Source organism: Macrotis lagotis, chromosome 1 (assembly GCF_037893015.1).
Source record: "Macrotis lagotis isolate mMagLag1 chromosome 1, bilby.v1.9.chrom.fasta, whole genome shotgun sequence".
NCBI classification, from domain to species: Eukaryota; Metazoa; Chordata; class Mammalia; order Peramelemorphia; family Peramelidae; genus Macrotis; species Macrotis lagotis.
The window spans coordinates 905,790,680-905,805,504 of NC_133658.1; the positions used below are offsets into that span (position 1 = coordinate 905,790,680).

Sequence of the window (14,825 nt, forward strand, 5' to 3'; positions counted from 1 at the left end):
CTTTCCCTGGGAGCCTGGCCACACTTACCCCTGCAGCTGCCGCCACCGCCGCCGCCATGAGCAGCTTCGGACCTGGGTGAGACCTTTCCCCTCCCCGGTCCCTGGGGCCACCTAGTATCCCTTGCTTCCAGAGGACTGCCTCTGGCTCTCCCTTCCTCCCGGTTCTCATCTCCGGCCTTGGTAGCTCTTCCCTGCACTCTTAGCGAACAGGGGGCACGTCCCCCCCCCCAGCCCCCCAGACGTGAGCCTGAGGGTCCTGAGCTCTGGGGTCCGATGGGGCAAAGAGGGGTGCAGCGGCCGCCACTAGCGTTCCTTGCTACTCCCGTCCCCTAGAAGTTTTCCACTGTTGAGCACCACGCCCCCTTTCAAAACAAACTAAACTCAACTGGAGAATGGGAGCTGCAGGGCCTCCGATTAGCTAACTTCCTTGGCCTCCCTCCCGGCCTCATCCCCCCCCACCCCAAAGGATAGTTTGCACGGAACGTCTCTAAAACCCCTAGCAACCAGCTGCCACATCCCAGGCACACTCTCCTCACCTGGTCCTCGCAGGTAGAAGGGGCTCAGGTGACTTTTAAAGGCTTTTTCAGACCCACCACTCCGTATTCCAAGTATTCAAGATCCTCTTAATACATAAGATTAAGGACATCGAAGGGTCTGTGGCTTCGAATGTTCCAAGGGTCTATTGATTCCAAGATACCATTAGCTTCTGGGGAGGTAGAAAGGTGGGATAGAAAGACCTCAGGTAGGAAGCTTCGCCCCCTCCATCTCATTCTCTAACAACTCCTTTTCCCTCCCCCACAGCAAGACCAAAGAAGTTATCTTCAGCCTGGGTGAGTGGCAATTTGGGGAGGTGGGAGGTAAAGACTAGGGGAGGGCAGGATTTCTGGGCAGATGAGACCCAGGCCCCTTGACTAGAACTAGCTGTTCCTGCAGAGGAGGGATCCGTGAAGATGTTTCTTCGGGGGCGTCCGGTGCCCATGCTGATCCCTGACTCCCTGGCGCCTACTTACAGTCTGGATGCCCATCCAGAGCTACCTGCCAAACGATTCAAGCTAGACTGGGTGTATCCTTTCCATAAGCTCCAGATTTCATTGTTGTTGTTTGTCCTTCCTTCTCAAAGGAGACCATAACACCAGGAAAATGGTGCCTTGACATGCAAGTGAATTGATTTAAGGGGGGGGGAAGGAAGGCTGTGCTGAGTCACCAACCTCACTTTCCCTTCCGGAGCCATCTGTGTCCAGTGGCCAGATATGGATCAGGACGTCTAGAATGGGCTCCAGATGCAGTGGGAGATCTTGGTCACAGAGGACAGAAAGGAGATTAATTAAGTGAGGGTAGATTGGCTTCATATCCCCCCACCCTTGCCATAAAAGATCACATCTAGTCCTCACAACAGTCCTGTGGTAGAGGCACTAAGGTAGTGTTATTCCTCCTTTATAGTTCATGGAACTTGAATCCTGCCCCATAGTTACCCATAGTTACACAGCCTTTAAGTGGTAGGGACAGGATTCTAACTCAGTTCTAGCTGAGTCTAGCTCCTTTCCACTGCCTCTACCTCTAATTATATGTTTTAAATGTGATCAAGTTAATATGTTAGGGCAAAGATTCAAAGATAGGTTTTCTGTGTCCTGTGGTTGAATCCAATGACCATGTGCTGCTTGTGTAGGATTGTGCCAGGGAACAAAAAGTAACTGAAGTCAAAGGGAGGAGACCCCCCCTCCCCTGTTTCTTTTGTCCTTTCGCCTTGGTCCTTGGAAGAATCCAGAATTTCAAGTCCTCTCTGGGAACTCCAAGCTCCATAGGATCACAAACCATCAGTGTTAGGAGGGACTTTGGAATCACATCCCTTCCTGGCTCTTGGTTTACAAAAATCTAAACCCAGAGAAGAGAAAGGAGCTCATCCTGCAAATCAGTGAAATTAAAATTCAAACTTCTTACCACTCAGCCCATGAGTCAGACTCAGGTTGTCTGAAGCTGACAATGGATCCGCTCCACAGAAGTAAAATGACCTAAGAGTCAGGAGATCTAGGTTTGAATCCCACTTCTCCCACTTCTGCTTGCCTGGAACTCAGTTTCTCCTTCAGAGAAAGAGGTTTGGTTCCAAGGTTCTTATAGTGCTAACATTACATGGGTTCTTGAGATTGGTGGCCTTGATCTGAGTCCTGAAGCACAGGGAGGGGTAATGAGTATTAGGGGAGTCCTGAGAATTGTCTGGGAGGGCTCCTGGGAGGATGTAGAAGGAAGCTGAGCCTTGAAGAGTGGGGAGGCTATGAAGATGGGGTGAGGAGAGAGGACCGGATGAGAAATCCCAAATAGACTTAGAAAATCCAGGAAGATTTTTCAGACTTTGAACTGAGTTTCCTAAAAGTGACCAGGGAAGACTGAGGCAAACAGGCAGTGGAAGGGTTTGGAGAGACCCAGAGGACTTCCCAGGCAGAGGTGAAGTTCGATGACCAGTTTGGACTCTGGAAGCAGGGGGAGGCTCAAGGAGCTTATTCTCTGGAGGAGATCGGTTCCATGGGGGACTTTTTTTTAATAGATTTTTTTTCTGGTTTTTGCAAGGCAATGGGGTTAAGTGCCTTGCCCAGGATAACAAAGCTAGGTAATTATTATTCAGTGTCTGAGGTTAAATTTGAATTCTGGTTCTCCCGACTCCAGGGCCGGTGTTCTATCCACTGCTCCACCTCACTGCCCCGGTGGGGGACTTCTTGAATGTGAGGCATTGCTCTTGGTGACATAGTAGAATCCTTGACTCAGTGGGCCCAGATATGGGTACCGGGGTCGGGACTGCCGGGCCAACCTCTACCTGCTGCCCACCGGGGAGATCGTGTACTTCGTGGCCTCTGTGGGCGTCCTTTACAGTGTGGAGGAACAAAGGCAGCGCCACTACCTGGGCCACACCGACGACATCAAGTGGTGCGAAGGAATCCTTAAGACTCTTCATTGTCTCAGGAGACATCGCCCCGCCCCCAGCAGTGCATTCACTCCCTCTCCCCCGCCCTGGTGACGTCACCAGGATGGGAGACCCGCCCCAGAGAGGGGTGGGGGCCGGGAATGTAGCCTGGGAAACCTAAAGAATCTCCCTGGGCGAGATTTCTGAACCTCAGTTTCCCATCATCTATAAAATGAAAAGAAGACTGGGTTCTCCAGTTTCCCAGAAACATTCAGTTCCAACCATTGACAAGTGGAAGGGGAGAGGGAAAGGGACCACTGTGACCCGGGTCTCCCTTCCCTCCTTTTCTCAGCCTGGCAGTTCACCCTGATATGGTCACTATTGCCACAGGACAAGTGGCTGGGACCACCAAAGAGGGCAAGGTAAAAAGAACTTGGAGCCATCTGGGTAGTAGAGTCCCAGATCTGGGGGGGGGGGGGCTGGAGGACTCAGTATCCTTGGGAATATTTGAAAGAGAGACTGTAATCTGGGGGATTGTGGAGGAAAGAAAAGGTGAGTGGGCAGGACTCAGACTTGGCCTCCACTTTTCTCTCCTTGTCTTTCCATGTAGCCACTGCCTCCCCACGTGAGGGTCTGGGACTCAGTCTCCCTCTCTACTCTGCACGTTCTAGGTCTGGGTGCTTTTGATCGAGCCGTCTGCTGTGTGGGCTTCTCCAAGTCCGTAAGTTTCATTTCCTTCCAATGAGCCCTTTGTCCTTTGATAGTCCTACTGTGGAATCCTCTTTCCACCCACTTCTGCCTTCCTTTATATTTTCTTTGCCAGCCTAGCCCGTGATTTCTGTTACTGGCCTCTAGGGAATGCCCCTGAGCCTAGTTATGTCAGGAATGTTTTTAGAAAGGGCAACCTCTGCTGACTGGTTTCTCCTCCACCAGAATGGGGGGAACCTACTATGTGCTGTGGATGAATCCAATGACCATGTGCTGTCTGTGTGGGATTGGGCCAAGGAACAAAAAGTGACTGAAGTCAAGGTGAGGAGACACTCCCCCCTCCCCTGTTTCTCTTGTCCTTTCCCTTCAGTTCTTGGAAGAAATCCTCTCTGAGAACTCAGAGTCCCATAGGAGCACAGACTATCAAAGTTAGGAGGGACCTTGAAATCCCATATCCCTTCCTGGCTCTCATTTTACAAAAAAAAGCAAAAACCAAACCTCAGAGAAGAGAATGGTCTAGCCAGAGCTCACCCTACTAATCAGTGAAATTAAAATTCAGACTTACCACCCAATCCATCACCAGTGAAGACGTCATAGGATTACTCTCTTTCCTCTCAACATTCACCCAGGGGCTCCCTCTAGTGGACTAGGAAAAAGGAGCCCCAGCTCAAATTGTTAGCTTTGGAAGAATCTTTAGAGATCTTATGCTGCAATCTGTTTGCTTTTTCAGGAGGGGAAACTGAGGCCTAGAGAGGGGAGGTCACTTACCTGAAGTCACATAACTGACAGCTCAACCTGATGTCTTCTAGCTCCCAGTCTAGGACTTTTTCCTCCAGAACATGGCATGACCTGTGATCTTGGAAAAGACACAAGCTCTCTGGGTCTCAGTTTCCCCATCTGTAAAATAAAGAGATTATCTCTAAGGGAAAGTGTGCTTTCACTTTCTGACTTACATGTGACCTACATGTGATTCTGTCTTGTTCCCTTTTCTTCCCACAGTGTTCCAATGAGCCTGTCCTGGTGGCCACTTTCCATCCCACTGAACCCAACCTGATCATCACTTGTGGGAAGTCCCACATCTATTTCTGGAGCCTTGATGGGGGAAGTCTGAGCAAGAGGCAAGGGATCTTTGAGGTGAGAATAGCTTCTGAGGTCCCTTCCAATTCTGGGATTTTAGGGGGGCACAGGTGCTGAGAGGGAGGGAAGAGAAATGCCGCAGAGAGCCACAAGGAGAGAGGGTGGAACATACACATACACAAATAGGGAGCCCCAGAAAAAGACCAACAGAGACAGCAGGCACATCCTTAAATGGGAATGGAAGGGAAACAAAAAGTGGAAGGGGGTGTGATACACAGAGTTACAGATACACAGATGGATTCTGAGGCAGAGACAGGAAAAAAAAGACCCAGAAGCAAAGAGAGATGCGAAGATGGGAAGCAGAAATCAGAGACCTGAGTACTAAAAAGGCAGAGACAGATGGGGAAAAGAGGGAGCCTTGGGGAAGTAGTTGAGATCTTCCTATAGTCCTTATCAGTAAACAGAGGCAGATAATTGGCAGAAACTCCAACTCGGAGACCAGGAGAGGCCCAGAGGGCCATTGACGCAAGGAGAAGTAGGAAACAGAGGTGAAAGCAGTGATACTGCTTAAGTAGAGAAAGAAAGACCAAGAAGAAAAAGAGAGGCAAGAAATGGAGGTAAGATCCAACCCACCGTATGAACAGGAAGCTTGGGAGTGGGCTGTAAGGCAGTGGGCACTTCCCGTGAAGCTTCTTCTGCACTCAGTGACTCCCTCTATCTCACTCATTTTCCTCCAGAAACATGAGAAGCCCAAGTATGTGCTGAGTGTGGCCTTCACAGAGGGTGGCGACGTGGTCACTGGAGATTCCAGTGGAAACATCTACATCTGGGGAAAAGGTCAGAGACATTTTTCTTGAGGTCCCCTCTCTTCTCTCCCTCAATAAGGAAAGTCCCACAATTAGCTTCAGGCAAAAGACACAAGAAGAAACTGAGGCAGAGAGAGGGGAGGAGATCTTTGTGTATCCTAGGGTGTCTTCTCTCCTCTCTTGATCTCAGTTTCTCTGTCTGCATAAGGATTCTGACTGCAGAAGTTCCTCTCAGCTATGACTTTGTAAGAGGTTGCTAGGGAGATGAAGGTCGATTGGGGGGCATTTCCTAAAGGGGAAGAGGAAGGAGAAGGAGATGGAAATCCCAGCTAGGGGGAAAAGGCTGGAGAATGGTGGGAAATTGTGGGAGAGAGGAGCGGAACTGGCATCTGCCTTCTGCCTTCCTGGCAGGGGGGACTCGAATCAGCCAGGCGGTGCCTGGGGCCCACGAGGGCGGTGTCTTCGGCCTTTGCGTCCTGCGGGACGGGACGCTGGTGTCTGGGGGCGGCCGAGACCGCCGTGTGGTGCTCTGGGGCCGGGACTACAGCCAACTGCAAGAGGTTGAGGTAAGGGGCAGGAGGCTGGCATCTAGGTTTGGCTCCAGCCCCAGACCCTGTACATTCAGACTTTGGGCTCTGAGCCTTCCCAGCCTTAAGAGGCAACCGCATTGTTGCATCAAATCCCATCTCTGCCTCTTGCTACTGGGCTGACCTTGGACAATCCTCCATGGACCTCAGTTTACAGCTCTGTAAGATGAATAGCTCTTAAGTCCCCTGAAGAGAAAGAAGGCATTTAGTTTTCTTGGTAAGATTCTGGATTATTGCAAGGAGGTCATGAGAAAAATGCTAGACTTTCCAGAAATTTTTACATGACCTCACACATCCTTAGCCTCACCTGGTCTCTCCTGACCTGTTTTCTAGGCCATGTCCTTTTTAATCAAAGATATGATCTAAATATCAAATTGCATTTTTTAAAACAGCCTGGGAGTCCCTTGCTTTCCCCAACTCCGGCCCTCCCCCGCCTTTTAATCCTTACCTTCACATCCTTCTGACTCCACCTACTTCTGGTCCCCAGCTCTTCCTTCCACCCGAGCAACCTTCACCCTCTAATTCTGTGGCTCTTTTGAGCTGGTCACTATCACTGAACAGCAGCTGTCTAAACTCAGACCTTGCCCCTTGCTTCTCCTTGCCGAGGATCCATCACTTCAGTTTCTTTGTTTTCCCCACAACTCCCCACATACATCCTTGAGCCTTGATTTGCTCATAAGTAAAATGGGTATCATGATGTTTGCCCAGAAAAGGATCATGGTGATATGGAAAACACTTTGGAAACGTGGAAGATTTGGAAACTGAGAGTAGAGAATAACAAGCATTTATTTCTTTGGGTTCCACTTCCTGTTCTTTTGGTGGGAAAAAAAACAGCAATCGATTTGTAGTCAGAATCACTGGCTTCAAATCTGGACCCCTGCCCCTTATTCTCTGTGTGACCTTGAGCAAGTCATTTGCTTTCTCTGGGCCTCAGTTTCCTCAGATATACAATGAGAGGGTTGGATTAGATGACCTCAAAAGGAACTCAGTCCTGATCCCACTGATCGGACTCCTTCCCTTAGTTGTTCCCTCTCCTGGCTCCTAGGCCTGTAGAGAAGGCTTAGGAGATCCAGGTGCCCTGGCTAAGGCCAGGGAAGGGGAGATTTGGGAGTCCCAGCCCTAACGCTGCCCCTATCCCCCCCCCTTGGTCCCCCATGTGTGTGCCTGTGTGTCCCTGCTGGTCAGTCCACTCCCCTCCCCTGCCGCCTCCCCAGGTCCCCGAGGCTCTCGGGCCAGTGCGAACAGTGGCAGAAGGTCGGGGAGATGAGCTCTTTGTGGGTACGACCCGCAACTCCATCCTGCGGGGCTCTATCCACACTGGCTTCTCCGCTCTGGTCCAGGTGAGTTCCCTACTTCCTACCTGCTGTCTAACCTGCCCGGGGTCAAATACCAATCTAAAGGATTCCTACCCTATTAGCTAGAGAAAGTCACTTTCATTTTTTCTTCTCTCCTTGGACGATCCTTCCACTGAGAGCCAATATGTTGTATTCTCTATGCTGCCAGTAACGGAAATGGCCACAAGATGGTGGTGTTGACCCATGGAAACCAGCTCTCTCCCTCATTCTCTTTACTATCTCTCAGAGGCTTAGCCTTCTAGAAGCTTGAGAAGGATTTCAGAGGGGGCATGAGATTCCCAGGAATCAGAACTGAGAGGGACCTTCGGACATAGAATGTCAGAGCTGGAAGTGATCTTAGAACATAGAGTTGTGAAGGAACTTAGAACATGGGAATGACCTTGGAGCACAGAATGTCCCAATTGGGAGGGGTCTTAGAACAGGGAATGTCAGAGCTGGGTAGGAGTTTGTTCACTGGTAAGAGAAGAAGAGCATTGACCCAAATAGTCAGCCAGGAGGGCCCTTCCATCTTCTGACAGTCACAGTTCTGTCTTTGTCCCCTCCTCTTCAACTCCCACTCCCTGCCTAGGGCCACACGGAGGAGCTGTGGGGTCTGGCTGCCCACCCCAGCCGAGGCCAGTTCATCACATGTGGCCAGGATAGGCAAGTACACCTGTGGTGTACAGATTCCCACCAGCCCATATGGAGCAAGATCATAGAGGTGAGTCAGAGGAAGACACTATCCCCAATCCCCATATCCCTTTTGTTCCCTCTTTTTTTTTAAAGGTTTTTGCAAGGCAATGGGGTTAAGTGGCTTGCCCAAGGCCACACAGCTAGGTCATTATTAAGTGTGTGAGGTCAGATTTGAATTCAGATACTCCTAACTCCAGGGCTGGTGCTCTATCCACTGTGCCACCTAGACACCCCCTTTTGTTCCCTCTTAATGTGATTTTCTCTTGAGGTTCTCCCCATGCCTAACTCCAGGGAGTACCTTTGACTTGCCTGCCCAAACCCTGAGCCCCACAGTGAGCTCTTCCCCATCCTTCTGCTGACCTCCCTCCAGGTTGCCCCTCCTCCCCAGACTTCTTAAATTTGGAGAGTTTCTCTCCCTTCTAATCTATTCCTGGCTCTGGTCCCATTGACTCCAGGAAGCCTTCCTTGATTGGCCCAGCTCCCAAGATATTCTCTGTCTCTATCCTCTGCATTATCTCAAGTTAGTATAATTCTTTTGACTTGGCTCTAAGCCCACAGAGCATAGAGATTTAGAGGCTTATTAAATATTGATCATAAGATCCGGGCAGCTTTCTGGTCAAGGAGAAGAGAAACTCCACCTGACCCCTGAGGGATGAGGACGATCCCCACATGGAGACATGAGGTGGCTTTTGGAAAGGAAAGGAATCCTCTCCAGGAAACTGGAGAGGGATACCAGGGACCAACTAAGAAGACTGAAACATAAGGACAGGGTCTTGGGAGTTAACTTAGAACATAAGAGGAAGAGGTTCCAAGCCAGGATGTAGAGAGAAGAGCTGCCAGGCAAGTGAAGGTGGAAGGGACCTAGAAGGACTCAGAAGTCTCAGACAATCTCTCCTTGTTGCTTTTTCTCTTCTGACCTCCAGGATCCTGCCCGTTCAGCTGGCTTCCACCCCAATGGTTCTGTCCTGGCTGTGGGTACAGTCACTGGAAGGTAGGAACCTGAGGAGGAAGGTGGGAGGGAATGCACCCATGTGTTCCATTGGATAAGATCCTGGTCTTTTATGACATCTTTTTCTTTCTTTTTTTAAGAATTTTTTTTAATTATTGCTCTCTTTGGGGACTATTAGACCCCATTTTTTATATCATTTTATTTTATTTTTCCAATTACATGCAGAGATAGTTTTCAATATGAATCCTTTTGCAAGCTTTTCTATCACCTCCCTTCCCACCCTCCCTCCCCATGACAGCAAATAATCTGATATAGATTATAGATGCACAACCATGTTTAAAATATTTCCATATTAGTCATGTTGTGAAAGGAGAATTAGAACTAAAGGGGGAAAAACATGAGAAAGAAAGAAAAACATAAAAGTTTTCAAAAAAAGTGAATATAATATGTTTTGCTCTGGATTCAGACTCAAATATATTTTTTTTCTCTGCATGTGGATGACATTGTCCATCACAAGTCTTTTAGAATTGTACAACGGGATCTTCCTTTAGTCCCCAACTCTGACATTAGCTGTGTTACATTAAGCAAATTGATAACCTCTCTGGACTTGAGCTTCATTAAAATAATACCTTCCTTTTTCAGGTGCTTCATGGTTTCCAAAGCCTTTTCCTTGTAACCATTCTATGAGGCAGTTATTAACTTCTTTTACAGCTGAGGAAACTGAGGCTCAGAGTCCTTAGCCCCTCTGTTGGCCTTTCCTCCTTCCTGAGAAGGAGGGGGAGCTTTCCTGTCTGGGAAATGCCCAAGCTTCCTGGCTCTGGTCAATCTACCTTTGACCCTCCTCTCCAGGTGGCTCCTCTTGGATACTGAGACCCATGACCTTGTGGCCATTCATACAGATGGGAATGAGCAGATCTCCGTGGTCAGCTTTTCCCCAGGTAGGGAGTGGCCAGTTCTGGGCAGCAGAGACCCCAGGGAGAAAAAGCTGGGATTGGGGCTAAAAGGGGCAGGGTCTTAAGGGCCGACCTCCTGGTGTCCCCAACAGATGGGGCATTCCTGGCAGTGGGTTCCCATGACAACCTAGTATACCTGTACTGCGTGAGCGAGGGAGGCCGGAAAGTCAGCCGACTGGGGAAGTGCTCGGTGAGTGCACAAGACCCCAACTCATCTTCATAACCTTTTCTACGTCATCCCCCAGATCTCCAAAGGGTGACCTAACCACATTAGCTAGTTATCAGCTATTATGAGGGTAATGATCCCTCACCTTGACTCTTTTCCCCTCCAGTATTATTATTATTATTAGCCATTTTCTTTATTCCCCATTGCTAATATTTAACCCAGGAGGCAGTCTGACATCTTGCCTGGAGGACTGGACTTGGGAGTCAGGAAGATCTGAATTCAAATCCTGTATTAGGACTTGGATTAGGAGGAATACCCTTTACCCATCATTGAATCCCTCTGAGCCTTAGTTTCCTCATTTTTTTCCTTTCTGAAACTGTATTTGCATGGGCATAGGTTACTCCCAGTGAGAAAAATCCCTCCATTAGAACTGAAAGACTCTTCTGTTATTGCTGTTTAGTCATTTTAGACCTGTCTCTTTATGACCCATTTGGGGGTTTTCTTGGCAAATGTTTGGAGTGGTTGCCATTTCCTTTTCCAGAAGAGCAACAGAGGCAGGGAGGGATAAGTGACTTGCCCAGGGTCACCCAGCTAGGGGTGTGCCATTTCCTTCCCCAACTCATTTTACAGAACAGCAACTGAGGCAGTCAGGGTTAAGTGACCTGGCCAGGGTCAGCTAGCAAGTGCCTGAGACCAGATATGAACCGAGAAAGATAAGTCTTCCTAACTCCAGGCCAGGTGCTCTAACCACTGAATCACCTAGCTACCCCTGATATTTGTTTGGCCTCTTACTTAGTCTTAGAGATACTGAGAAATTCAGTGACTTCCCCAGGGTTTCCCAGTATATTTCAGGGTTGGACTAGAACCCAGCTCTCCCTGGGTCTGAGATCAGCTCTACTGCCACAATGCACGGAACCATTCATCTGTAGGATGGGAATAATATACTTATCTCACAGAGTCATTGTAAGGATTGGCTATAAAATATGCCTTCCTTCCCCACACCTACTTCAAAGAGTCCTTGATTTCCTTCAAGGCTCAGCTGAAGCATCTGGTTTTCCAGGAGGCTTCCTGATCCCCTAATTGCCAACTCGCACCCCCTCTCCCCCAGGAAGTTGCCTTGTACTTCTCTATCTATCTGTACCTGGGCATTGGCTCCTCATTACAATATTAACTTCTTGAGGGCAGAGGCTATGGTCCTTTGTCTTTCATTTTCTGGGGAAACTAGTACTTAGGAAATGAGTGATGATGGATTGAGTTGTAAAATACTTTGAAAACTAGAAAGTGGTTTATATCTGTTGGTTACCATTATCATCATCATCATTATTATTATTCCTCCCTCCCCCCATCTCCCCTCCTTTGTCTCTTCCAGGGTCACTCCAGCTTTATAACCCATTTGGACTGGGCAAAGGACAGCTCCTGCTTTGTCACCAACTCAGGGGACTATGAGATCTTGTACTGTGAGTGAAAGAGCAAGAGGACTGGCATCTCCAGGCAACACTGTTTCCAGTTCCTTGGGCCATGTACCCCTCAGTTTCATTAGCATGCTAATTTGCCAGCCTCTGGGTGACTTCTGCCAGAGCCTAGCCTCATCCTTGACTAGTCCTGGGGTCTTAGATGCAGAGTGGGGAGCCCTCCTATTCCTTTGTCTCATTATTTCCTGAAGCAGTGCTCTTTGACTTGGTTTGTCTCATCAGCCTGGGTCTGATGCCTTGGGTTTCTCCTTCATTGGAGGAAGGAGAGTTTTTAAGGACACTAACTCTTGAGCCCAGTTTTCTGGGGAGACTATGGTTATATCTTTCCTTCTGCCTTTAGGGGATCCAGCCACTTGTAAGCAGATCACTAACGCAGATTTGGTCAGGAATATGGAATGGGCTACAGCCACTTGTGTCCTGGGGTTTGGAGTGTTTGGTGAGAAAGGAGAAAAAGGGCTGGGCAGAGTGGGGGAGTCAGAATGTAGACTGGGACCTCCCCTCTCCCCACTTCACACCCACACTCTTGTTAGCTCCTGTTCCTAACTGTCCTGGACTCTATGAAGGGTGGAGTGAGGAAGGACGGACAACCTCCTGAGCTCTAGGGGAGCTGGGAGCAGATCCCCCCACCACATACACTCCATTATTCATTCCCTTTGGGTTTGAGTGGTTGGCTCCCAGGCTTCCTTGGGCTAGGTAACTTACAAGGTCCCTTCCCATCCTTATCCCTTGTCCCTTCTCCAAAGGTATCTGGTCTGAGGGAGTAGATGGCACAGACATCAACGCAGTGGCCCGATCCCACGATGGGAAGCTGCTGGCTTCCGCGGATGATTTCGGCAAGGTGCACCTGTTTGCTTATCCTTGCTCTCATCCCAGAGTAAGTACTGAGGGCTGGAGGAAGTGAGGAAAGTACTGAGGGAGACTGAGGCTGGATCAGCTGGATCAGAACTGACCTACCTTTTCTAACCTTCCCTTCTTCTTCCTCCTTAGGCTCCAAGCCACAAATACGGTGGCCATAGCAGCCACGTGACTAATGTGGCCTTCCTGTGGGATGATTCGGCTGCTCTTTCAGCTGGTGGCAAGGACACCAGTGTCTTGCAGTGGCGGGTGGTCTGAGCCCCTGTGGTCCAGTGGGGCAATGGGGAAAGAGAGTCCCTGACCAGAACTAGGACATTCTTTGACTATGTAGGAGAGAAATATAATATATAAACCAGAATCTATATGTAGAGAGAGATTTATATATATAATACTATATATATATATATATATGAAAGAGAGTTCTAAGTGGGTGAATGGGGAACAACCAGCCAAGCGGACAAAGGTCTCTATATTTCTCCAGGTTGGGGGGATGGGTGGGGGGGAGGGGACAGGCCTCCCAGCTACTGGGAGGTGGGGCACCTTAGTTTAGGGTTTTTTTTTTAAGTTCATTCTTTTCTATCATCCAGAAATAAAGACATGTGCACTAAGAGGGTGAGGGTTTATCTGCGTTTCTCTGGGACAATGTGCATTGTTGTGTCACTGAAGGGTAGTAGGAGCATATCTGTCTCTATGTGTATGACATGGGGGAAATGGCTATGAGAATCACTGTGTATTGAATGTGATTATTGGGTGTGTGGTGTGTGACACTGTAGATCTCAGGCTCCCTAGGGCCCTAGCCTCCCTGAGGTCTTACTTCTTGCTTTTATTTATTTATTTTTTGATTTTTGACAAGGCAACAGGGTTACACAGCTAGGTACTGATTAGGTGTCTGAGGTCAGATTTGAACTCAGGTCCTCCTGACTTCAGGACCAGTGCTCTATCCATCTAGCTGTCTCTGTTTCTGCTTCTAGAAATGGCCTAATTTTCATCTTGGGTTGCTGGTTGCTACTCCCCTTCCCAAGTTGACCCTCCCTCTGGTCCTGATAAACCTACTTAAAGTTTTGGCATCTTATCTCAGCAGCCTAAGGTTCCCTTTGTAGAGGGTTATTCTGCGTTTGAACTGAAAATTCATTTTTCTGAGATTTGTTTAGAAAGAGAAGAAAGGGCCAGGAATCAGTCAGTCTGAGCTCCCAATCCGAGCCCTTCATGTGATTGGCTATGAGACCTTGACCAATACACTTCCAATCCCTGTGTATAGATAGCTAGTATGAATTCCAACCCCCTTGTTTTATAGATTTCAATAAATTTAGTCAACATTTATTAAATACCTACTACAGCTAGGTGGCACTGTAGTGGATAAAGCACTGGATCTGGAGTCTGGAAGGCCATCCCATCCAATTTGGCCTCAGGTACTTTATCAGCTGAATGGCCCTGGACAAGTTACTGCCCCCTGTTTACCTCTGTTTCTTCATCTATCAAATAAACTGGAGAAGGAAATAGCAAAAACCAATTCAGTATCTTTGCCAAGAAAATCCCAAATGGGGTCATAATGAGTGAGACCAAAATGAATGAACAATAAACAAATGTGCTGGTAAAACAAAAAGAAGCAAAAACCAGTCCTTTCCCCCAAGAAGCTGACAATTTGGAAGGTCCAGGGAGATGAATTTCCCCACCGATTCAAAGGCCAGACCAGGACTCAGATCTAAATCCTGGGCTGGGTCACTCTTTACGTTATTTGGGAGTTTTTGTAAACCTCCATTCAACTACAACAGTTTGTAAAACTCCCCCTACAAAATGCCATGGGAGAAACTAAGGCAGAGAAAGGGGGACAGGGATTTGCTTCAGGCTCTAGCAACCTATTTCCTTCAAGGGCTTGGAACTGTAAGACAAATGGGACCCAGGGATCTGTCTGAATTCCCTCCCTCTGAGGTTTGCTCAGGGCCACCCTACCTTCCCAGGAACTTCTTTGCTTTAATACATATATGACTATTTAGGGCCATAGAATGATTTTAATTTCTCCGTCTTTCAAGTTTTACAAAACATTTTCTTTGCAAGTAATAACTATCCTGGGATTGTGGGAGAGGGGGCAGGGGTTAATTATTCCTATCATGTAGATGATGAAGCCAAGAGAGGGCATGTGACTTTCCCCAAATCACATAGCAAGTAGGCAGAGTAAAGGCTTCCTGGATGTGAAACCCATGACACGCTTAGCATTACTTAATCTAACTCCCCCATGGGAGAGAGCAAAAAACTAAGATCTAGAAGACAAACATTTTCTCAAGGTCACAGAAACCCAGATCCTTTGGAGTCCTGGTCCCTATTCCGGTTTTTT

The 14,825-nt window shown here is 48.3% G+C and overlaps 1 protein-coding gene across 1 annotated transcript; it reads left to right on the forward strand.

Annotated features, from left to right (window-relative positions):
* On the forward strand, nt 1–12,975 carry EML2 (EMAP like 2). Its single transcript, XM_074219272.1, has 19 exons — nt 1–76; nt 802–830; nt 934–1,063; nt 2,767–2,916; nt 3,246–3,315; nt 3,504–3,614; nt 3,827–3,922; nt 4,601–4,735; nt 5,416–5,515; nt 5,896–6,050; nt 7,286–7,411; nt 7,995–8,126; nt 9,022–9,089; nt 9,897–9,985; nt 10,093–10,190; nt 11,536–11,623; nt 11,979–12,074; nt 12,382–12,512; nt 12,626–12,975. Exons 1-19 carry the CDS (start codon nt 57–59, stop codon nt 12,749–12,751), a joined length of 1,950 nt encoding a protein of 649 aa, XP_074075373.1. The 5' UTR covers nt 1–56; the 3' UTR covers nt 12,752–12,975.
* The last annotated feature ends 1,850 nt before the right edge of the window (nt 12,976–14,825 follow it).

Bases quoted from the DNA above. Each gene is read 5' to 3' on its own strand.
- EML2 (XM_074219272.1), top strand. From the start codon at position 57: ATGAGCAGCTTCGGACCTGG. The intron at 5,516-5,895 runs GTCAGAGACATT...CCTTCCTGGCAG, and splicing joins CATCTACATCTGGGGAAAAG to GGGGGACTCGAATCAGCCAG. The intron at 8,127-9,021 runs GTGAGTCAGAGG...TCTGACCTCCAG, and splicing joins TATGGAGCAAGATCATAGAG to GATCCTGCCCGTTCAGCTGG.